Source organism: Elephantulus edwardii, unplaced genomic scaffold (genome assembly GCF_000299155.1).
Source record: "Elephantulus edwardii isolate Elephantulus edwardi_28Jun2011 unplaced genomic scaffold, EleEdw1.0 scaffold00029, whole genome shotgun sequence".
Classification (NCBI taxonomy): domain Eukaryota; kingdom Metazoa; phylum Chordata; class Mammalia; order Macroscelidea; family Macroscelididae; genus Elephantulus; species Elephantulus edwardii.
The window spans coordinates 9,369,365-9,393,403 of record NW_006399779.1 but is presented as its reverse complement, the minus strand read 5'-3'; the positions used below and the strand labels follow the sequence as shown (position 1 = coordinate 9,393,403).

Genomic DNA, 24,039 nt, shown 5'->3' with positions numbered 1-24,039 from the left:
CAACATTAATTTCCTAATAGAATATTTTAATTTCATCAAAAGACACTTTTATTTTTGTAAACAGCTGTACAACTTGAAGTTTGATTATGAAGTCTTATGAAGTCCAAATGTTCAGTGAAGAATCATATACCTAAAACCCACATGCTTAAGTATATTCTAAGATTTATTTCTATTAAGAACAATTTTTCAGTAACATACAGGATATTTTCAACTGGTTTAGTCAGCAATCTCTGAATGGGCATAACATATTTTTGACAGTCTCACAAAAAATTGAAACCAAATACTCAGTGTTAAAAAAATCCTTCATATTTGGGATCTTATGTTTGGAGGGCCCACAACAAACTGATTTAATTTGAGTCTCTATGATAACACTGGTCCCTCCTTAAAACATGTCCAAAGTATGTCAGATGAAGCTTCCAAATGCTTGCCTCCAAGAAGTAACCTGGTCTCACCCTCTCGAGGACAAATCTGTTTGTTCTCCTAGCAGTCCATGAGAATGGAGGGACAGCACAAGAGAAGAAGAACCTGGATGAGATGGATTGATTCAGTGACTGGGGTAATGGGGTAGGCGTGTCAGAGACAATGAGATTGGAACAGGATAGAGTAGGGTTTAGAGCTGTTGGACACAGGGTTGCTATGAGTGCAGGTGACTTGATGGTACATAATAATAACTTTTCTCATTTGTAAAATATAGACAATAATAGCAATGTTCATTCTGAAGTTTCTTAGCCACACGTATAAAGTACTTTCAATTGTCCCATGTTAAAGACTCACAATTATTTCTTTAACACTGGGCTGACTTGACAGCATCTGACAAAACATTTCAGTAGACTTTATTATAACAGGTAAAAAAGAACTTGAACTGGCCACTCCATAATATGTCCACTGTGACATGGAGTTATGTCAGTAATAACTTTGCTGGATTGAATTTATCCTTAAATACTTAAATATGTTATAGATTGCATATATATATTTATCCTCTTATAGGATAATTTTGGCCTCTACGGAAAATGATATAAAATAATTTAGAACACAGAGTAACTACTCATAAGCACAGTAGTATTCACAAAAATACATAAAGGTAAAATGTAAATAAGTGATACCACACTAACATTAATGTCAGTACATACCTATTAATATATTTGTTAATGTAAGGATATGCTAATATGCTAGTAATCATAATTATCATATAATGAAATTTAATAATAATAAAATTTGGAATACTTTTGAGTCACAAATAACTACTATAACTAAGGAATCATTTTTTTTGGTACAAAATATTTCTTTTTGTATAGAGCTAAGATTTCAAAATCTCCAGAAGTGGAAATATTGTTATTTTTTGCAAATTACTTTTTTCAATAGTAAAATATCTACTTCATATCAAATGTTAAAACTTAGTAACAAATAAGGAAAAGAGCAATCCTATTACTGATCATACAATTGAAGTTCATTTTATAGTGTATTTTATATAAATAAGAGTAGAAATGCTTGCTGGTGCCAGTGAATGTTTCCTTTGTATGCTGAAAGATTCATGAAAATTTTTCAGGGCATAGGCTTCTTAACTTATGCACTAGAGTTGAAATGGCAGCAAAATGAGGAGGTGATGATAATTAGTGGTAAGGGCACAGGCTTTGGAAATTCTGTCAGTTGTTAGTTCTGTGCCTGATCTCCTGAACTGTAGTAACTTTTCTCATCTGTAAAATATAGACAATAATAGCAATGTTCATTCTGAAGTTTATTAGCCACACATATAAAGTACTTTCAATAGTCCCATGTTAAAGACTCACAATTATTTAATTAACTTTTTTATTAATAATAAAAAGAACTCAATTTGTTAGCACTGTACTGAAATCTGGACATGGATTTGATCTAAATTGACTAGAGAGAGCTATGGTGGCCTAATGGTGAGAAAACTGAGCTGTAATTCTAAAGGCATGCGGTTTGAATTAACCAACCGCTCTGCAGGAGGATGGGCAATCTCCTTCATGCAATTAAACTGCCTCTGAAAACCCACTGCAGGGTTAGCTATGGGTCAATTCTGACTCGGGTGTATTTAGGGTTGCTATGTGTTGTGAATGACTTGACTTTGAGAAAGTTATGTAACTTCATATATTTCATGACATTAAAATGTGTGCAATATCCCTATGGAAAAATTTTTGTGAATATAAGAATTTAAAATGATAATGCATATAAAACCCCAACACCATCCTTAGAGCAAACAAAATATCTAAGAAATGTTTTAAAATAAACTATAGCAGACATCAGCTACTTTAAAAAGAAATCGTTTAACAGTTTAACAAGTACCTAAAGACCCCTGGTATCATAGTGAGCTTTGCATGAACTGCTACCTGAAAGATCAGTGATTGACACTGACCATCTCCTTGGGAGAGAGCTTATGCAGTCAGCTCCTGGCAGGATTCAGAGCCTTGTGGCAGTGTGTTTGATTTTTGGTTTGGTCTGAAACAAGGAAGCCTGGTGGTGCACTGCTGAAAACACTCAGCAGCTAACAAGAGGTTGGCAGTTTAAACTCAATAAATGCCATGCAGGAGAAAGATGTAGCAGTTTGCTTCCATAGACTTCCAGCCTGGGAAACAGTATGGGTCAGTTCTACTCTGCCCTTTAGGATTGCTGTGCTTTGGAATGGACTTGGTGGCAGTGAAGGAGGGGGCACTAGTCCATATACTCAGAATTTGGAAGCAAATATGACATGGCCCTATTCCTTTTTTTTTTAATAGCCAGAGAAATTTATTTTCAAACGGAAACATACATACCATAAGCTTTAAAATCATCAAAATTTTAAACCAAAGGAAAAAAGGCATTTTCATCCCAGAGAGTCCTTACAGAACAGGTTTATGTGGGCATTTCATGTTCACAAGGGGGGAGGTGCAGGTGAGAAAAATCAACAACCTGAAATGCTGGTCCCTGCTGCAGCCAGCCTCGGGGGACCCCTGACGGGAAAGTCTTGTGGAATTTATATTCTAATGATGATATTGAGGAAATAAGCAACAAGCCAACTGAATGATAAACAATTATAGTAATACAGAAATATTTTACTGAGACTGAAAATAGGATATATGATAGTGGGTAACAAGGTGAAGACTATAGGTCATTCAAAGAAACCTAAAAAGGAATTTGAGACATTACATTTGTGTTACAAATTTTAAAGAACAATAAATGCACCCCCAAACAAAAATTTAGAAACCAAATTTTGCCACCAACAGAAAACAAACCCTGAACGATCAGAGGGATGAACACACAGGTTATAGCTTAACTGTGAAAACACAGGTGTAAACTTGGTGTATTTTAATCACAAGAAATTACCCCCTCCCCAACCCCAAAGTCACTGTTCAGGAGTTGACTTCAATTCATGGTAACACTCCATTGAGCTTCCAAGGCTGTCAGTCTTTATGGCAAGACACTGTCTCATTTTTTTCTCACAAAACAGTGGTGAGTTGGAACTACCTACCTTTTAACCTTTTTAGGAGCTCTGGTAGCATAGTGAGTGCATAAGGACTTGTGATTACTAACCCAAAGAATCCAAAGACAGCCCTTCGGTGATAGTTCGAATCCATCAGCAGCTCCGTAAAAGATGGGCAATCTCCTTTTACACAACTTACAGACTTGGAAAATATGGCTGGAGAGTCTGCTATGCATCAGTTACATTAAAGGTAATGAGCTGAGTTTTACTATCTGTCCTTTTAGTTAGTAGCCCAATGTGTAATGCATGGTATGGTTTAACTTTCCATAGTTTCAGTTACCTGCTGTCAGCCTGCTCTGTCCTTCACATAACATAACTCTAATATATTGTTATAATTTTCCTATTTTGTTATTGTTGCTGCTAATCTCTTACTGTGCCTAACTTCTAAGTGAAAATTTATCATACTTATGTATGTATGTATATCACATGCAAGCAAGATCCTGCTGAAAAGTGTCCAAAAATGACTGGAGCAGTGCATCAACTGAGAAACTAACTGCTAGATATGGAAGAGAGGTTTGGAAGGGGCCATTGCACTAGAGATATTATAGCCAATGCTAGGTGGATCTTAGCTGAAAGCAGAGGAATATCAATCTGTGTTTCATTGACCATGCAAAGGCATTTGACTGTGTGAATCACAACAAAATGTAGCTGACTCTGAGAAGAATGGGAATCCCAGAACACTTGTGTTTATGGGAAACCCATTTTTGGACCACAAAGCAGTCAATTAGAACATAACAAGGGAACAATTCATGGTTCAAAATCAGGAAAGGTGAACGCCAGGGATACATCCTATTTCCATACATTTTCAATCTATATGTGGAACAAATCATTTGGGCGGCTGGGCTTTATAAGGAAGGATGTGGCATCAGGATTGGTGGAAGACTCATCAATAATTTGCGTTATGCAGATGATAACATTGCTTGCTGAAACTGAGGATGAGGCATTTGCTGTAGGTTAAGGAGTGCAGCCTTCAATATGGACTGAAGCTCAACATCAAGAAAACCAAGATTCACTGGGCCAATAGGTAGCATCATGATAGATGGTGAAGACACTGAGATTGTAAACAGCTTCAGCTTGCTTGGCTCCACAATAAATACTCTGGTATCAGCTGTCGGGATATCAAAAGCCAAATTGCATTGGGAAAATCTGCTGTCAAGGACCTCTCTAGAGCACTTAAGTGTAACAATGTCAGTCTGGAGACTAAGGTGAGCCTGATATAGGCCAAGGTCTTTGCAATTACTTGCTATGCATCAGAGGGCTGGACAACAAGTAAGGATGACAGAAGAAGAATTGATGTCTTCAAATTGTGGTGCTGGAAAAGAGGTCTGAACATACCAGGGACTGCTAAGGGAACAAACAGGTCCATCCTGGAGAGGGTGAAACCAGGCTGCACCGTGGAGGCAAGAATTTTGAATCTTTGTGTGACATACTTTGGGCATCCTACAAAGAGGAACCTGTCCTTGGAGAGAGACATCATGCTTGAAAGAATGGAAGGACAGCACAGGAAAGGAAGACCCTCAATGACATGGACTGACTTAGTGACTAGGGTAATGGGAGTAGATGTGTCAGAGACAATGGTGTTGGCTCAGGATACAGCAGGTTTCACAGCTGTTGTACATGGGATTGCTATGAGTAATAAGCGACTCAATGGCAGATAACGACAAGAACAATACTCTTGTATGGAGTCCGGTCTTACTGGGTAATGAGCTTCTGAAGACCCATTGATGGGTCATCTGAGAATTGGTTCTGACTTGATGGGAATTAGTTACTTAGAATTAGTTTTGGGGGGAAGCAAATTAGAGAGATGGCACTACAACACTAGAGGTGTATGAAAAATGACCTTGAATGTTGCTGCCCATGAATTAATGCACACACTTTATCAAGACACCCATATTATAGGTTAGACATGTACTGAACCATCCTGCATCTGTTAGTATATAAGACTGGATATAAGAGATACGAGATACATATGTTGTGTGTGGGAAACTGTAGAATTCATTCTGTCAAATTTTTGAATTTGAGTTTTTGAAATCTACTATAACATTATGGGATCATGGACATATACAGGGTTAAATGTTACCTGAATAAACATTATAAAGGTGTGTATGCAAGCACATGAATGTAAAAAAAAAATCTTGATCATAGACTCTCTTGACACCATATCTATTAAGCATTACTAGGAACTGATTACTCTTCCAGGCAGCTCAGGATATATACTCACAAACAGTCTTACTTTCTAGGAACTTAAAAATGCAACAAAGATATCATTAAAGGTAAAGATAAGAAAACAGCAGTCATTTGTTTTCATTTTGTGTTCTCTTTGCGTTTTCTTTAGACACAATAAATAATACAGCTCCAGACAATACTGGGAGCACCAGTACCATGTCAACACAGCAAACTCTGCTATTGCAGGTACACAGACTTGAAGAAAATCTTTCCAGGATGACAATAAAATTTTCATGAGGCCAAGACAACCTGTGAATATTTGTGTAACTGGGAAGGAGAGAAGATCTTTCTCTGCATCTTTAGATGATGTTTGAATTTGGATCATCCTGGTCTCAAAAGTGAGAATATTATGCTAAAAGTACCACAGAGACCACCTGAGACAATGACAAAATTCTACATACTTCACTTGTGTTTTGTGCAATCATCTCACTACATCAAATAGATACTGCCCTCAAATTTCATGAGCCTAATACAGATATGCATTATTATAAAGCATTGTACAAATGCTTAATTTTCACTAATAGATACTATACTATATTCCTTTTTGTATATTCTTAAATGTAAAAAAAAAAAAAAAGTAGTTCACGCCTTTCTACGAAGATGGTGCTTAAAGTGAAGAAGGAAGCCCCCGCCCCTCCCAAAACTGAAGCCAAAGCAAAGGCATTAAAGGCCAAGAAGGCAGTCCTGAAGGGCATCCACAGCCAAAAAAAAAAAAGAAGATCCTCACGTCACCCACCTTCTGGCTGCCTAAGATGCTGAGACTCCGAAAGCAGCCCAAATATCCCAGAAAGAGTGCCCCTAGCAGAAACAAGCTTGACCACTATGCCGTCATCAAATTTCCCCTGACCACTGAGTCAGCCATGAAGAAGATAGAAGATAACAGCACACTTGTATTCATTGTGGATGTCAAGGCCAACAAGCACCAAATTAAACAAGCTGTAAAGAAGCTCTATGACAATGATGTGGCGAAGGTCAACACCTTGATTAGGCATGATGGAGAGAAGAAGGCCTATGTTAGACTTGCTCCTGACTATGGTGCTTTGGATGTTGCCAACAAAATTGGGATCATCTAAACTCAGTCCAGCTGGCTAATTCTAAATACAAATTTCTCTCTCTCTCTCACACACTACACACACACACACACACACACACACACACACACACACACACACACACAAGTTCACAGTAAAGTAAGAGATTTAAAAAAATATTTCTCAAAGAAAGAAGACTCATTTGATATCATCTGACATAAGTTTAGTACCCTAAGTGTGGATCACCGCACAGAACCTTCAAGATCTACAGTAGGCAAACATGAATTCCCTCTTCCTTTTCAAATGAAGCAACGATGTCCTGTCAGCAAACTCACAGGAAGCATGTGGAATGAACACAAAAGCAAACAGGCCTTATGCTGCCTGAGGGAAAGTCAGCAAGATGGCAGTTTCAATCATTCTGAATAATAACTAAAGCCGCCTCAGGGTTTTCTCAGAATGGAAACATGTCACTATTACTGCAAAATTTCAACAAATCAGAATGCAGAGAAAAGAACACTTATGCAATCACATCCTGGAAGGGCACTTTACTCAATATTTAAATGGAAAATTATTGTAAAGAAATTCCTGAAAAATTGTCAGTGAACATAAATGACTCAGGAAAAAAACCTGTTTTTCTTTTAGAGTGCTTAGTTGATTTCTTTTTTTAAAAAGAAAGCTTACCACTTAGAAACACTTTCTTTTTACATTCTCCTTATGGAATTATTCATGTAAGGACACATTTTTATGAAAATGTGGCAAGTGAAAAGTTAGGGACTCAGGGTACCAGTAAGAACGACTCGTAGTGCCCCACCTGCCATGCCCTCAAAGGCAGTACTATTACTTTGCAAAGTTTGATCAAAGGGAATTAGCTTTCACAACATTTATATAGGAAGTTAAAAAATACTTCAAATATTTTGGGAATTTACCTAATCAGTACACTTCTAGCATGTGTCTAGTCATGTAGCCATCTTTGGTCAATCATCAAAAAATCAAAGGCAAATTGGCATGACTCAACCCTAACTTTAATACCGCATGATTGTGTCGTGTAAGCTTGTTTTGTGTGAGAGCTGCTGTGGTTTTAGCAGAGAGATTAACAACCGGACCTAAGCTGGCCTCCAAACCTTGCCCTGCTGATGCCTCAAGCTCTTTGAAGTCTGACCATCATCCCTGGCAAAACAACAGTGGGAACTAGGATGGTGTCAGATCTAATCAAATTGTTCGCAGCAGCATAGCTAACTATGGGGTTCACTAATTGGCCCAATTGCGGATTATACCTTTGCTACAGATTCAAGACAATAATTTAGTTAAATGATTTTTTTTCTTATCTCTTCTAATTAAGATTCCAAAGTGGGAAGAAATAGGATTAGACAGAGCTTCAAAACTCTGCTCCCCTTAAGGTGGTTTGTACTTTTGATAGGCTCAGAATGACATGTGAAATCTATATAGTATGTACTAGACCAACTTCTGGAGCTTCTATGAAATCTGAGACTACAGTGTCTGTATCATTTACTTAGGAACCGAAGAACAGATACGAGGATGCTAATATAACGAATATGCTAAAATGTAAATATGTAGAAAATTCAACTTCCTTTACTGAAGAAATAACTTACTACATTAAGTTTAGTTATGAGAACTGATCTAATCTATAAGCCAGATAATTTATGTTCAACTGTGATTTACTTTGCCAATTACATTAAATTTAGGAATGAAAAGTGACTGAAAGCATCAACCAATATTTGTAGGAGCATAATTATCAGAAAAGTATATTAGCTTATAGAGTCTAAATGTAAGAACTTAATGATGCTCCAATGTCAGATATTTATGTTGCCATTATTTTAATTAAGTAACAAAATTGTGAATAACAGGCAAGTTAACCATCCTTCTTTTCTCCTCTCTACAGTGAGATACCTGGAAGCAGGAGCGGCATCCACTTCTGAAATGGTTTGCCTCCGGAAACTCTGTATGTACGAACAGTGCTCAGGCTGTTCGTTCATAGGGTTGCTATGAGTCGTCTACGGCTCGACAGCATCAAACAACAACAACAGCAACAGTGAGATACAGTAAATATGTAATCATGTTCTGCTTTTTGCTAAAAAATGGAAAACGTTTGTTGAAAACCAATGTAGGGAAGTATGGAAGTGAAAGATACCATGCTACATTCCAAACTGTCTAGCAATGTCACAGTGAATGAGATTCATTTTGTAATAGTTTATACTTTTCTGATATATAAAAATTTTTAAAAATTCTACTTGTCTCTTATCAAGTTACATCATATTATTATTGTAAAGGTAATCTATTCCCCATTACTATCAAGTCAATTCCAATACATTATGACCCTGTATGACAGAGGTGTCTCAAAGGGTTTTCAAAGGTTTATATTTATTTTAGACTGCCACATCTCTCTCCTACACAGTGTCTACTGCTGAGCTCCTGGTTGGCAGTTCGTTTAATTCTTGTACCACCAACGGTCTCAGGTGAATAATCTTGATACCTTATATACACTATTCTGGCCTTACCTGCTTAATATGCATCAATTAAGAAATCTATAAAATAATAGGAATAAAATAATTATTGATTGATTAGTGATTCTTTGGGGGGGAATCCTTGGTGACTATACAGGTACCAGGTCCTATAGTCTTTCAAGACATCATGGAATAAGCTTGGTTTACTTGGCTGTTTCTACTCTCAATATACATTTAATACAAAAGCCTACATGGATACATCACTTGTAATTATTATTTTTGGAGCAGTTAAAGCATATGTAAGTAATATTTGTCCTTCTATCAAAATTTTTGAGGAACAATATCTATCTCTGTATATCAGAATACATTTCCCTGCATTTCAACTTAAAATCACTAACTCTTAAAGCTGGTAAGAATCCCATTTTCAAAGCTAAAAAAATTAAAAAATCCTTCTGTAATAACCTTAACAAAATCTGCAACTAAAACAGTTTTTGGTACTGCTATGTGTTGTTGAGTCATTTACAATTCATAGTGACTGTACGTACAATAGCCCTGAAACTTGCTCTATCCTGTGCCAACTTTACTGTCTCTGACACACCTACCCTCATTATGGCAGTTGCTGAATCAATCCATCTCATCAATGGTCTTCCACTCTTTCTCTATCTCTCCACCCTTCCAAGCATAATGTCCCTCTCCAAAGACTGGTCCCTCCTTGCAACATGCCCAAAATATGTCAGATGAAGCTTCAGAATCCTTGCTTTCAAGGAGCTGCCTGGCTTCACGCTCTCTAGAACCTGTTTGTTCTCCTGATATATAGTATATAGTAATATAATTTATATCAGAAATTTATTGATGATGGAATGATCAAGCTGAATAATATAAAACAAAAACAATAAAATCATATTAAAAATAAGTGAAATACTGCTTTATGATGTCTTTAAATGAAAACGAAGTTGTATCAAAGAAAAAGGGTGGTTAATGATCATTTCAACATTAAAGAGGCAAAAAGTATAGCAACTAAGACACTTAGAAGGGTAAGCAGCTATTTCAATGAATAAATAATTTTATGTACTCATATTATGCATCTTATAACATTTAATGGAAAGGCAGTGTTTATGCAAGTCACTTGACCAGTAAAGTTTATAGACTACTATACGGGAGTGCCATTTTGACTTATTAAAACTCTATTCACAATGTATCTACATTATAGCTAACATTTCAACAAAAATTTTATGCCTATTAAATATATGATTCTGTCCTTAGCTCTGAGATAACTACTTGATGGTGAAAAAAATGCAATCTCTACATGTTGAGTCTATTATTACATTTTAGGAAAGTAATGATTAATGGAAAGGTTGCTAACTGAAAGGCTGGTAGCTTGGATCCACGAGTTTGTCTCCTGGAGAAAGATGGAGAGAATCTTTATCTCAGATTTACAGTCTTAGAAACCCTAAGGAGCAGTTCTACTCTGTCCTATAAGGCTTCTATGAATTATAATCAAGTTGTTTAGAGAGGGTTTTTTTTTTTTTGCTACAAAACACTTAAAATAGATATTTATAAGCATATATATGTATATATACATATATACATACACATTTATAGTTTATAAAAGGTACTTTACATATAGAAAATATGAGTAAAGAGTGCAATGTCTGATTTATAGGCTCAGTGAATAAATGTCCTGATTGGATGGAGGTTATAAAATGATAACTACATATAGTATGTTTAGTCAAATTTGTGAGAATTATCATCAATTATTTGGGAGAAATGGGAATATTATTTCTTTTAATCTGTAACCACATTGAATTAATTTCAAACATTTTGGTTTTTGTTTTTACTTATCCAGAACCCATGACAGGATTTTGATGTTGTCATGTCTAGATATGATTATGCTGTGGCTAATGTGTACAAACAACTTTACAGAGCTTTACCATTGATTACTAGACCCCAGTGTAAATTTATTGTTATTAGCCACATGTGTCCAGCTGAATTTGGATTATATCATTATTTATGCCAAGGAGGAACAAATACTCTTTTGCCTTCCCAAATCATTCAAAGAAGAAATAGAACACTATTGGCCGAAGTTAGGGAGCTCTGGGGGGCCTACTGGGTAAGAGATTGCACTGGCAATCTAAAGACAGTTTGAATCCATTAGATGGGCAGTCAGTCTTGTGCCCTGCAGTTTACAGTCTATGAAAACCCATTAGAGAGTCAGATATGAGTCAGTTCTGACTTGTTGGCACACAATAACAATATTGACTTAAAAATATAAATGACAATGCTTGCCTGTTTTTTTTCCCCTATATCCGATCATAGTCCCTTTTTAGATCATGTGATTTAGATTATATTCCAACACTTAAGAAATCTATTGGCACAGAGTCAGAAAAGTTACTTCTGCTTTACCTTCTAAATTATTTTTCTGAAAGTAATAATCAGACTTAATGCTTTTTATGTTATATAGCCTCAGACTTTACAGTTGAGTAAAATAAGGTGCTTTTTATTATTATTAATATCAAAGTTATTATAAAAACATTCATTTGTTGTATATATTAAAACACTGTCATTTGATATATCATTTCCCCATGCCCTAATAATATAGCAACCTCGAGCTAACTATTCAGATCATTTCTACTGTCATCTCAGTTTCTTTATTTTGTTACCAAACATTTGCTATCTACCTAGATTTATATTTTATATTATGATATTTAAAACATTTTTAAATCTTAATGAAATCATATGATTTTATTCTCCTATGATAACAGGGTCGCTATGAGTCGCAGGCGACTCGACGGCACATAACAACAACAACAACAACATGATAACCTCCAATGTATGCATTTGAAAAGGCTTGTTTGATGCTTTAATATAAGTATTTTGAATCATCAAGTTGAATATTATAGATAAGTAAATTATGTTACATAAGTTATTTAACCTATGTTTCTATCCAAGAATAAATGAAATAAATCAGTCAATCACAATTTCAGTGATTAGGTTATAATCCCCAAATGGTAATGATAATATTTCTGTTGTAATAAAGGTAGATGATTCTACTGAATATTAATATTTGTGAAAAAACAACCACCTATTTGTGTTTTGTTTTCAAATGTTGCTTTTAAACCAAAGGCAGACCAATTGTAAGGGTTCTCTTAGCTTAGCATAATGCAAGGATGAAAGGAGAAAATGGAACAGAAACAGAAACTTGTATGGGCAACAAAAGATCTTTTGTAGCTCCAGTGGTACAGTGTAACCACTACTAAAACTTAAAGTTATTTAAAGGAGGCCCTACTTGACTTTATGAAGTCTTGTATTTCTCCTGTCAACTCCAACTCCAAGTGAGAGACAAACATCATAATTGGTTCATTACGTTCTTCTTTGGTTATAATTACACACACTCACATGGACACAGACACACAGAGATACACACATTTTTATTGAGGAACTTCTGCTTATTTTGTAGGAAACAGGACTGATAACCTTAGACCTTATCAGAATCATCATATTGGGATAAAAATGCTACATACAGAAAAAAGAAAAACCAAGTCCCCCCAAAACCCACCAAAAAGCACCATCATATTACATTACTCATTAAAAATACAAATTCAGCTTGAAAGAAAATGGTAAGGCATTCCTTCTTTGTGGCATGAAACAATAAAAACTTCATCCCTGTGGACATTCCTAACAATATGATGGCAAAATACTCAATGCTCTGTTGGAAAAACAATGTGAAACAATGCTTGGACAATTGTAAATGTGAGGTCCCAATTCAAATGTTTCTTTTAGAACTAAGCAAATTAGCTCAAGAATCACTATTTCTACAATGGCTCTTTTGGCTTAAAGTGGCTTTAAAGAGAGTATCACCAGATGAGAAACTTCTAACACTCATGCAGAGATGACCTGCTTGAAGAACTGGCTGGCTGATTAACTATTAACTGCTCTCAATAGGATTAGATAATTAAGGACATTGATGACCATTAATTAGGAGGAGGGCACATTAATTTGTCACTGGATAGGGCCCTTACAATGATTTATAGGTTGGTGCTACTTGCAAATGTGAAGGAAAAGAGAAAAAGAGAGAAAACCATTAAGTTACCTTATCAAGTGGCCAGCTAAAGAGGGCAGAGGGTCAAAAAAGGGCCAAAGTGGTCACTTAAGGGTGAAGTCCCAAACACCAAAGCAGTGCCAACCCACATTGACCATCATTTGGCGATGAAGTTAAAAATATGCTAATTTATTGGTGGTAATTCTCTCTTTTTATGGTTTCAAGCAGTTAAGACAAGTGGCCTGCTTAAGAGCTTTTCATTTGAAAAGAGATTAAACAAAATGGTTTGTCAAGGCTGCTTGGCTGTTTTATGTCTTCGTTTAAAAAAAGAAAAAAAAAATCACACAGACTATACTGATAACTGTCCCATCATCCAAAAGCCATCTCTCTCTGAGTAGTTATTTCATTAATAAAGATATCAATTCTAATTGCTTAATAGTTCCATGTTCATTTGGTCTTTAGAAAGATTAAGCAGAAATAAATCTTTTGTAGTACTACTTTCTGTCACTACTGCTTACATAAAGGTCACAAAAAAGATTTTAAACTTTGCAGAATATACTTAAAGACAGTACAAATTATATATAAATACATTAATTCAACACAGAAAGCTATAGGTGGTTTCACTAATAGCAAGGAGAAATGCTTTTAGGATATAGATAAGGATCCTCTCAGACACACACAACCCTGAGTAACATCCACATTCTACACACAATCTTACTTATTAAGATTTAATTAAATATGCTTTTGAAAGCACAGAATATCTGCATATCATATTTATTATGTAACTTTGGAATTTAGTAGATTTTAAAACATGATCAATTTTTGTTGTACTTTAATGATAAATTGTTAAAATAAAAAAGCAAATATAAACCTGTGAAAAATATCATTCTGTTACACCAAAAGAATCTAAAAATGATTAGAATGAAACAGGTTTTAAGAATTTCAGTCCCATTTAAAAAAAATGCTATTTATCTTAAGACTGTGAACTAAAACAGAAAAATTGTCCCTTACCTCAATGGTGAATAGTTTCCTTTTTAATTTGAAAGCTAGGTCCTTCACATCCGATACATCACAAGTCAAGTTATTAAGCCGAGGAATCTGCTGTATATGAATCAAACCTTGCGTCAAGAAAACAAAAAGAAAAAAATTAAAAATGCTGTCATCAGATACATAAATTAAAGAGTCTTACAGGAGAAATCTGTAAATTTACACACAAGCATCCTCCCCTTTTAAAACTGAAGCTTACTACCAGGAGCAATGAAGCAAATGGTGTGATTATACTCAAGTAATCAAGCAGAATAAGATAAACAGAAATCCTTGTGCGAGGAAAACTAATTGCACTTTGGTACAGAAGTACAGATGTAAAGAGGGATCTTAATACTTGTCAAAACTACAGCCGGTTTGTGTGTGATTTTCTCTTGTATTTACAGTAAGCAAATATGGCTATCACCTTGCATGCTGCCCACGGCACCACTGAGTGATCTTTATTTTATTAAATGCACCAGTAAGCAGCCAGCAAAACAAGACTTATGGGTTACTGATGATCAGTGTAGCAATAATGAAAAGTATTTCATTTTGTACTTTTATTAATGACTTGAATAAACCATGGAAGAAAATGACATTTCAGAGTACACTTTAGGGCCAAACATTATTCCTATGCCATCCAAGATACTCATATTTGTAGCAAGTAGGACCTTTATGTGGCTGTTGGTTTTGCAACAGTGCTAGGTAAACCATGAGCTTTAGTCTCTTGTCAGTAGAAACACTTGCTAATTTTTCTGACAAGGGGACTGGATGGCTTTTGTGTAGGCTAATGTAGTTTTTGATGAAAATAGAGGGCCATTTGCTACAGATGATGACACGGAAAGTTCTTCAATGCCTCTGACTCAGTCTATATTTTAAAACCACAGTTTCAAGGACAGTGGTCCCTAAACAGGAAAGAAAAAGGAAAATTCCAGATCTGAATAAACTAGATAAATTCTTTTTACAGCATAGCTTCTCTTGTACAAAGGTTTTTTTTAAAAAACCAGTAATGAATAACTTTTTAGTTTTTAGAATAAACTTTCAGGTAAGTAAACTTAGAAATGGTCCCTTTAATACTAATTTATTTAAAGACCTCAGTTAATTTTTGATAAGCTGAAAAATTGCAAATATGCTATCTAAAAAGAGTATTTTAGCTATGAATAAAAAAATGTCATATAGAGCTACATGAAAAAATATTTAGAGAAGACTTAGTAAAAATAAACATAGCATATACTTATCTGCATATTCTTTTTACCCTTACAGTAGGCTTGTTAAGTTAGCTATTAAAATCAAGAAGGCTCACAAAATAAATGAATGATGCCTTAGATCCTTCTAACTAACAGAAACTTTAAGTTTGGTTATCAGAACAATTCATTAACTTGTGGGGAATAATTTATCAATTCAGAGATTTCAGTACAAACAATCACTATAGCCTTTCAATCTTTTATATATTTTAATTAAAAGTCTTTTGATAGAATATTTAATTTTTCCTAAATTCCCAAGCTTATAATATAAATAATATATATCTCTTAGGTGTAATTTAATTTGAATTGCTTTAAAAGAAACTAGATATAATAAATTTTATTCTTAATAGATCTATCATAATAAAAACATATTAAAATATTATATATACTATTAACTTAAGGGTATAACAATTATGCAAATTAATCATAGGACACATTCTTTTGAAGCAGCTTTTGCTCTGAGTTTTTATTCTCTAATCTTTAAAATAATTGATTTTTAGAACTTACTAGTTTTATTATTTTGTAAAAGGTTTTATATTGACTCTCTAAAGTAGTGGGTGGTTGAATTTATCACATAAAGTCTATCTTCTAGAATATAAACCATCACCAATAAAAATTGTCATGGTCTAATATAGTCTTACAGTAGATCTTACACAAACTGTTTGGTTTTTAGGCTAGAGGTTTCAATGGAATAATAGTAATTTCACAGTGGTAATAACAATAATTTCTGTACACTCAGTATTTCATTCCAGATAAGACAGAAATCTATTCTTCATTATTTTCAGTACTCAGTTTATACCTAAGCTATTCATAATACTAATTTTTTATCCTATTTTAATAATTCTATATAAGAATTTTCATTTTTAAAATATCTCAAAATTAACAAAATGATGAAAATATTATTAAAAACTTAAAAATTCAAATAAAAACTCTGATTAAGTGGGTTATAGTTATACTAAGTAGCAGTATTTAAAACTTTTTAATAACTCAAACTAATAATGAACTTGAATTAACAAAGTAACAAAATGTTTCTTCATATGTAGATATTTTGAAACATTATGCATTTTTATTTCTCTAAACAGCTAAGATATACGAAGCTAGTACTATTAGAATGAAAATATTATTTATTTCAAACATGACTAATTAATACTACTGATTTCAAAGCGAAGTAAGGTAATCTTTGAGTGAAGAAAACATAACCTAATTAAGTCATGTAGTAGTATTAGGGCTTGACTCAAGCAGTTGTCATACTTCCTTTTAATATAATTTTATGAGATACTACCTACATCTCAATAGTAGCTAGGAATGGAAGACCTTTTATAAGTATATTGCAAAATAAAACCTCACACTACTTGACAATACACATTCTGATTGGACAGCCCAGCCAGGACATGTTCTTCTTTTTATAAAGAAGAGGCTTACCATGATAATCTTTATATAATGGGTTGGTTTCTTTCTCAGAGCCAGCAAAGGGTTCCAGTCCAACTACTGTATCTGATAAGTTTCTAACACGAGCAATAACAGCTTTATTCTGCAAAACATAGAAAGCAAACATTTATGTTAAATAAAGTAATATCAATACTGTACCACTGTGCTAAACCATGGACAAATTTTAATGGAGATAAACTATTAACATAGAGAAATCATGTATAAGTTAGTGCTCACTGTAGGCCAAAAACAGGATGAAAATGTGACCTTACTTGAAGTTCCAGCCCATGTATGTGTGTTACTCAAATTCAAAGAGCTGAGGAACATACTTTTAATCTGTTAGAAAGCATAAATTGTTTATTCTTTGTCTTGACAAGCAAGGCTACCTGTACCCCCTTTTGTTATTATTCTTCAAATTACTTCACTCATTGTTCATTGGGGAATCAGATACAGTAGATAGTAAAGTCCTGAATATAATGCAAGGGTCCCACTGCTGCCTGTCAGCTGGGACCAGGTCCCAATCACCTAACAGCTGTCCTTTGTTTTATATTAGAAGCACTGACAGGTCTAGCTATGAGGCTGTAGCATGGCTAGCTCTGGCATCTTTTTCCCTTTCTCCAGAACCTGTCATTTGGCTCTGGGTTGAAAACAGAGGGGTAGGAAAAGATGGTGAACACATTAGATCAGGAGCCTACTCTTTCCTTCTCAAGGCAACCTGAAATGTCCAAAATACTGATGAACACATCTTCAGAATATGCAACCACATGTTGCCAAATTATAACAATATGTTAATACACTTCTATGTACAGCATATCTCGCTAAGAAATAGTAAAAGTTATAAAATAGCCAGTATGTTTTTACTATAAAAATATAAGTAATAAATATTCCATAATTTTTAAAAAAGACTTTGGTTGTTTAGTGGAAGTTAGTAGTCACTCTAGCGCCTGATAGGTAAGACCTCTATTATTTTAATATTTACACACACACAGAGGCACACACACATGGATAAGAGAGCCCAGGTAGCTCATTTTAAGGAGTTGTTCTGCCAACCCAAAGCCATGCTTTTCAAATCTACCAGCTGCTCAGCAAGAGAAACATGGGCCGTCTCATCTCTTTCAATTTACTGCCTCTGAAAACCTGCTGAAGAATCAGTTTTAAGTCAATTTTGTCTCAATGGTACATGACAACAAAAGTATTACACACACACACACACACACACATTTATATACAGATGGAGAGTGCTGGTGGCCTCATAGATAAGATGTGCTGCCAACTCAAAGGCATGCAGTTTGTATCTACCAGCTGCTCCATGGAAGAAAGATGAGCAGTCACCTTCTGTGCAACTTACAGCCTCTAAAAACCACTGGAGGGTCAGCTATGAGTCTGTTCTAACTGGAGGGCAATACGTGAGTCATAGATATATTAAGTTAAGTAATATATTGTAGGTATCTTATTAAGTGCTGTCTAGTCAGCTCCAACTCACAGCCACCCCAGGCACGAAGAAGGAAACTCTGCCTGTTCTGTAGGCTCCACTGTCCTTGTGCCCGCTCGCTGGTTTAGCCACAGTATCAATCCATCTCTTTGAAGGCCTTTCTCTTGTTGCTGGTCTTCTGCTTTACAAAGCATGATAAATAAATAGATGTATAGATAACTATTCCATTATTTATGTTGTATTTATATATGTTATAACTATTGTGTCTTGGTGGCACAGTGAGTAGGGACTTGATTGTTAAATTATTAGTTGGTAGTTCAAATTCACTAGTGATCCATGGCTGCCATCAAGATTTACTGCCATGGAAGCCCCAGGGAGATGTACTCTGCCCTAAAAGATCACCATGAGTTAGAATCAACTAGCTGGCAATGGATTATGGGATAGAAACATATATATATATGTATATATAGCCATATACATATGCACATTATACACTGTCATATATATATATATATATATATATATATATATGTAACACTATAAACTGTCATACAAACTTTGCAACTGAAACATTTTTGAAGATTTTTTCCTCAGAAGATCTTGATTAATTGAAAAAGAATTATTTTTAAAATACATTTTTGAAAATGTCATTTTTGTACTTTGTAACATCCACACATTTTGAACTATATTTTTTAAACATAGGACATGTAAAATAGAAAATAATAAAAGAGTCTGATGTTATTCCCTGTCAAAAGAAAAGTCCAAACATAAAAAAAGATATTTAGTTTTTGAAAATGACTTTCTGATTGAATTCTGAGTTTTTGTTGGACAGTAGCTCTTAAATCATCTTTTAAGGAATGAATAAAGGTGAAAGATAAGAGGACTGGTCAACGTTAACTTGCTTAGTATGAAATACAGTCTGTGTCACCAAACACTGTGCTGAATGACTGCCTAATTTACACTTGGCTATCACTTGAAACTTCTCCAGAAGCAAAAGTGTGTGTAACATAAAAAAAGGTTTCAGGTTTTAAATAGTGTTCTTTAAAAAGTGGTGAAATGAATTAGCCTTAATTGTTTATAATACTTCAAATCACGTGGGCACCAAGTATAGAAAAACAAACATAATTTGAATATGCCTCTGTTTTAAAAGGCAATTTTTCATTCAATGGTGAGAAAATAATCCAGATTGATTCCTTACTTTCAATTCTGTGCCACAGGGGATGGTCCTACTCCAGAAATAACAGGGGCTTCAGAGGCCATAAACATGTTCCTCTCAATATTTCTTTAGCCAAAGACCATTATATCAAACTCATCCAGGTTGGGTTTCAGCCAGTTATTCTTCACCCAAACAAAAATGTCTGCCAGACATTCCAACAGCTGGGAGACAGTTCACAATGAGTCAACTTGAAAATGATTCATTGTGCTGAGTAGGGAACAATGTTAGGGTGGGGGTGGGGTGTGGCTGGGTTGGTAGTAGAGAGTGAGAACAAGTGGGAGATGAGAATAACCATGTAGTTCCCCATTAAGAAGAATCTTGGATAACAACCAGCAGACTCTTATAATTTCATTTTTATGATAAACTCAACTGGGAAGAGTTATCCTGTCATGGACCCTCAGATGAACAAGCACTTTTAAAGGCCACTGACAATATTTCTTAATCAAAAAAGGTCAGATTTCTTTTTATCTATAAGTAGAATATTAAGTCTCTGTGCCTGGGTATCTGAATCTAAAATAACAAAAGTTAATTTCTGTTAATATTATTTAGGCTAAACTGTGATACAACTGAGATTTTTCTCAATTACCAGAGTACAACATTATAAGGATTAAAGACAGGATTAGCCTTCCATTCTAGTAGCACGTAAGCAGAGTACATTTTATTTACATGATCAACATTTGCTTGTTTAAAGGAAGAATTTTTTCTTCCTTAATCTTAAAATTCACTAACCATTCAACAACCTATACCATTCAGTATCACTACAGATCTTTTGAAAAAGTAGTTTGTGGGAGAGAAAATAAAAAGTCAACTGTTTTCTTTGAAGAGGAAAACTAACGATTGAAGGTATATACAGCCTGGGTTTCAAAATTTCCTAGAAACTCATTAAAATATCCCATTTATTTCTGAGTTCCATAGGTTTTCAGCATATTTAATAAATGTTACATTTTATTTTAAGTCTATATGAAGCACTACCATAACAATATGCCTTAATTATATTATTACTATAAAATATGATATATTTGATAATTACTATTTTCTTCACAGTAATTTTGGTAAACAATTTTGGTAAACTTCTAATTGTGATGAGGTAAAGTATGGATACTATGTAGATATCTGAAGAATGTCTATGGGTAAAAAGCAATGAAGATTATGTTAAAAAATTATCTATGCTTTTGATTAAGGTAACCTTTACTTTTATTATAAATACACATAACCTTCCAATTCCTTGCAAGAATGTAACATTTTGATATGTAAATATCTATTTTCAAAAAATTTAAAGTATTACAGAGTCACTTCTGCAAAGTTTCATAAGAATTGTATCAATCTAATCTTAAAATCACTCTTGTCAAGAGGTGTTTTAAGTTATTATTATTATCATCAATGTTCTTTAACATAAAACTGAAAATGGTCATTAAGATAAAAGTTTGAGATAAAATTTACTTAAAAAAATTCTTAAATGGACAAAATAAAAACGTATCTAACCAACCCCACAATATTTAAAAGAATAACCACAATCAACTTCAGAAAGAATATCTATGCACAAAAAATCTGAAAATGTTCAGGAAGCCCTAGTGTAAGGATGTAAGTAGAGTTTTTGAAAATGGAACTTCCTTTTCATTCCAAGAGTTTTTTCTATATTATTTTCCAAAATTCAAAATCTCTCTGGTTTTAAGTATATATAGTTAAAAATGGAGCAGTAAGGATATTCATGCATCAAATATGTTGACATGAAACTGTAATATTATTTCTGTATTATTTTTTAATACATAACATTACAGTTATAAGAAACACTGAGTAAAGACATTTCAAGAGTCACCAACTATGAGTAATTTAAGGGTTTTAGAGAAGGCATGGCATAATGACAGTACTCAAGTATGCACAATGATACTGCCACTCTTCTTTGCCCATCTGGATGTGAAAATCTAAAATGGCTCAAAAATCCTTCTTATTCTAGACAAATCTCCCTTAACTCCTGGGTGAAAGTTGTCAGCTCTGGATAGTAGCCAAGACATGACTAGGAGGGAAGCCAGAAGAGAAGAGAGCCAGTATCCAGGAGTTTTAAGAGTTTGCTGGCAGTCTCAAACAGTATTGTTTTAAGTAACATAAAGGGATCTCAAAATTTTCTGTTACAGCATAATTTCTTAATTAATTATTTAAATTTAAATTACGCCAAATAAACAGGACAAATATAATTGTCTTTTACCTTCTACTCCAATTTTAAACTTGAGTTGCTCTGAATGCCTCTTGTTTGGTTTCATAGAATGTATCCTATTTGCTTTTATAGAATGGTAACATTATTTTCATTGTTGTAACTGTTAGATGTCTGAAAGTCAAAGAACTCATAATCATCCTACTTAAAATTCATTAAATCAATTTTCAAAAAAGAAATATTAAATTCAATGCTCCTTTTCAATTCAAAGGCAAAAAATTCCAAACCATGTATTTAAGTGATCAAAATTAAGCTACTGTTACATAAAGATCTCACTATTTTCTAATAAAAATAGTCTATATACTTTTCTGGAGTTATGAAAAGTTCAGAATACCTTAGGTCCTGGATTTTACCTTATTTTTTAATCTAATTATCTCAATAATCTTAAAATCACTAATATCTCAAAATTATCTCAATAATCCAGTGCCAGTAAAAAATATATTTCCAGGAAATATTTTAGCCAAAAAATGAGGAATGAATTAGCAAATAATTTAACAGTCAAGGGACTTGAAAATAATAAATTAGTTGGCATAAAGCAGTTATGAAATGTATCAAATAAGTTTTTGGGTTTTGAAAAACAGTAGCTTTAAAGTGCTATCAAGTTAACGTTGAAAAGGCAAAGGAAATTTTGAACTACTTTTTTTTTATGTGTGTCTCTACTTTATCATATGATGGGTGGAAAATCCTCACAAAGAAAAGCATGGTAAATACAGTACCACTCAAATGGTATTGTCCAAAAACACTATTCATAGATGCATGAATATACCAGAACTTATTCACATTTCTTCGAAATGTAATTAAAAATTTTTAATTCAATCAATAGATAAATGAGCTAGGGGAATTTAAAGAGATATTTATTTCCCATGTTTTTTTAAATTTTCTTCATTATATAGGCATCAAACTGTAAAGTAATACATTTATATTAAACTTGTACAATTTTTGTAAACCTTGCCTATTATCCTAGAATTTTAACTTATTTCTGTGGAGAATTTCCATTTTCGGTAAAACAAACAAACTGAAACTTGCTGTCACTGAGCAGATTCTGACTTCCACTGACTCTGCAGGATAAATGAGAACTACTCCACAGGGTTGGCAAAGCTCTAAGTCCTCACGCACTACATTATCACATTTTCCTCCTGTGACGTGGTTGGCATGTTCAAATCACTAACTTTCTAGTTAACAGCAGAGCACTTTAACCAGTGTGCCACCAGAGAGGAACAAATAATCCCTTTCAAGGATAAGAAAGAATATATTAGATTAAATATGTTCAGACTTAACAGTGGACTTCCTTCAACATTACAATTAGCTGATTTAGAATACAGAGTAGCATCTTTAGTAAATTTTTTAGTTTGAGTTACTAAATTTAAAAAATTCTACACATAACGCATACTGTACTATCTTGGTAATATTCTGAAGGGAAATAATAAAACATAAATATATTGGTTACTTTTCTAATTTTAAGATACTCACAAAGGGTGCTAATAGAAAATATACGGCCTTAAGGGCAAAAGAAATCATTCAGTTCCCAAATTTGACCAGGCTTGCAATGAAACATATGTTTTTTTGTATTTTCTATCCGATCAAATATTTGGTGATTTAAATTTTGTATGAAGTTTTTTGTTCTTTATAATGAGACTTATAGAAATTCAGGACACATGTTATTTTCAGAAATATTATTTGCATTTACATGGGCTCTAAATGCCGCATACTCTGCAGAGCATCTATTTATATGTTGCTGTTGTCTATGTATATAATCAGTTTTATCAGTAGAAGTGATTTTATCACCTTTAAAAAAATCTTACATATGCAGAAAACTCTTATAATTGCCATTTGCAAAGTACTGTAATAAAGAGATTGGTAGAATAACAGTATAACATAAACATTAATTTCAGGCATTTCCACAAAGTATAAAAAAATTAGTTTCAAATTATCAAATTTAGTCACATAGAAATTAGTTTCTAGGTATCACTCAAAAAATGTTTATGGGTTAATTTTTTAAATCAGAATATTTTTGCTTATTACACTGTACTTGAAATGCCTAAGATGAAATTCACAGATGTCCAAAAGCTCACACCCTGCTTGGAAAAACAATTGCTAATATCAAAATATCAAACAGAGCATCCAGCTGATGTTTGTGATGCAGTGGCAGGTTAAAGATACTAAAGTTTAAAATCAGCTTAGAATAATCCCATATTGAGTATAAAATTATAGCCTGTCATCAGGAACAGGCTGACAGAGCCAGGTCCAGATG

At 33.9% G+C, this 24,039-nt stretch overlaps 1 protein-coding gene across 1 annotated transcript in view; it reads right to left on the bottom strand.

Moving 5' to 3' along the window:
• ELP4 (elongator acetyltransferase complex subunit 4) overlaps window positions 1–24,039 on the bottom strand; it is a 278,785-nt gene that overhangs the window by 142,052 nt on the left and 112,694 nt on the right. The window contains exons 8-9 of the mRNA XM_006883725.1: window positions 16,926–17,034; window positions 14,248–14,354 (exon numbers count right to left, since the gene is read on the bottom strand). Coding sequence (XP_006883787.1) covers window positions 14,248–14,354; window positions 16,926–17,034 — 216 coding nt within the window. The remainder of the gene's footprint in view (window positions 1–14,247; window positions 14,355–16,925; window positions 17,035–24,039) is intronic.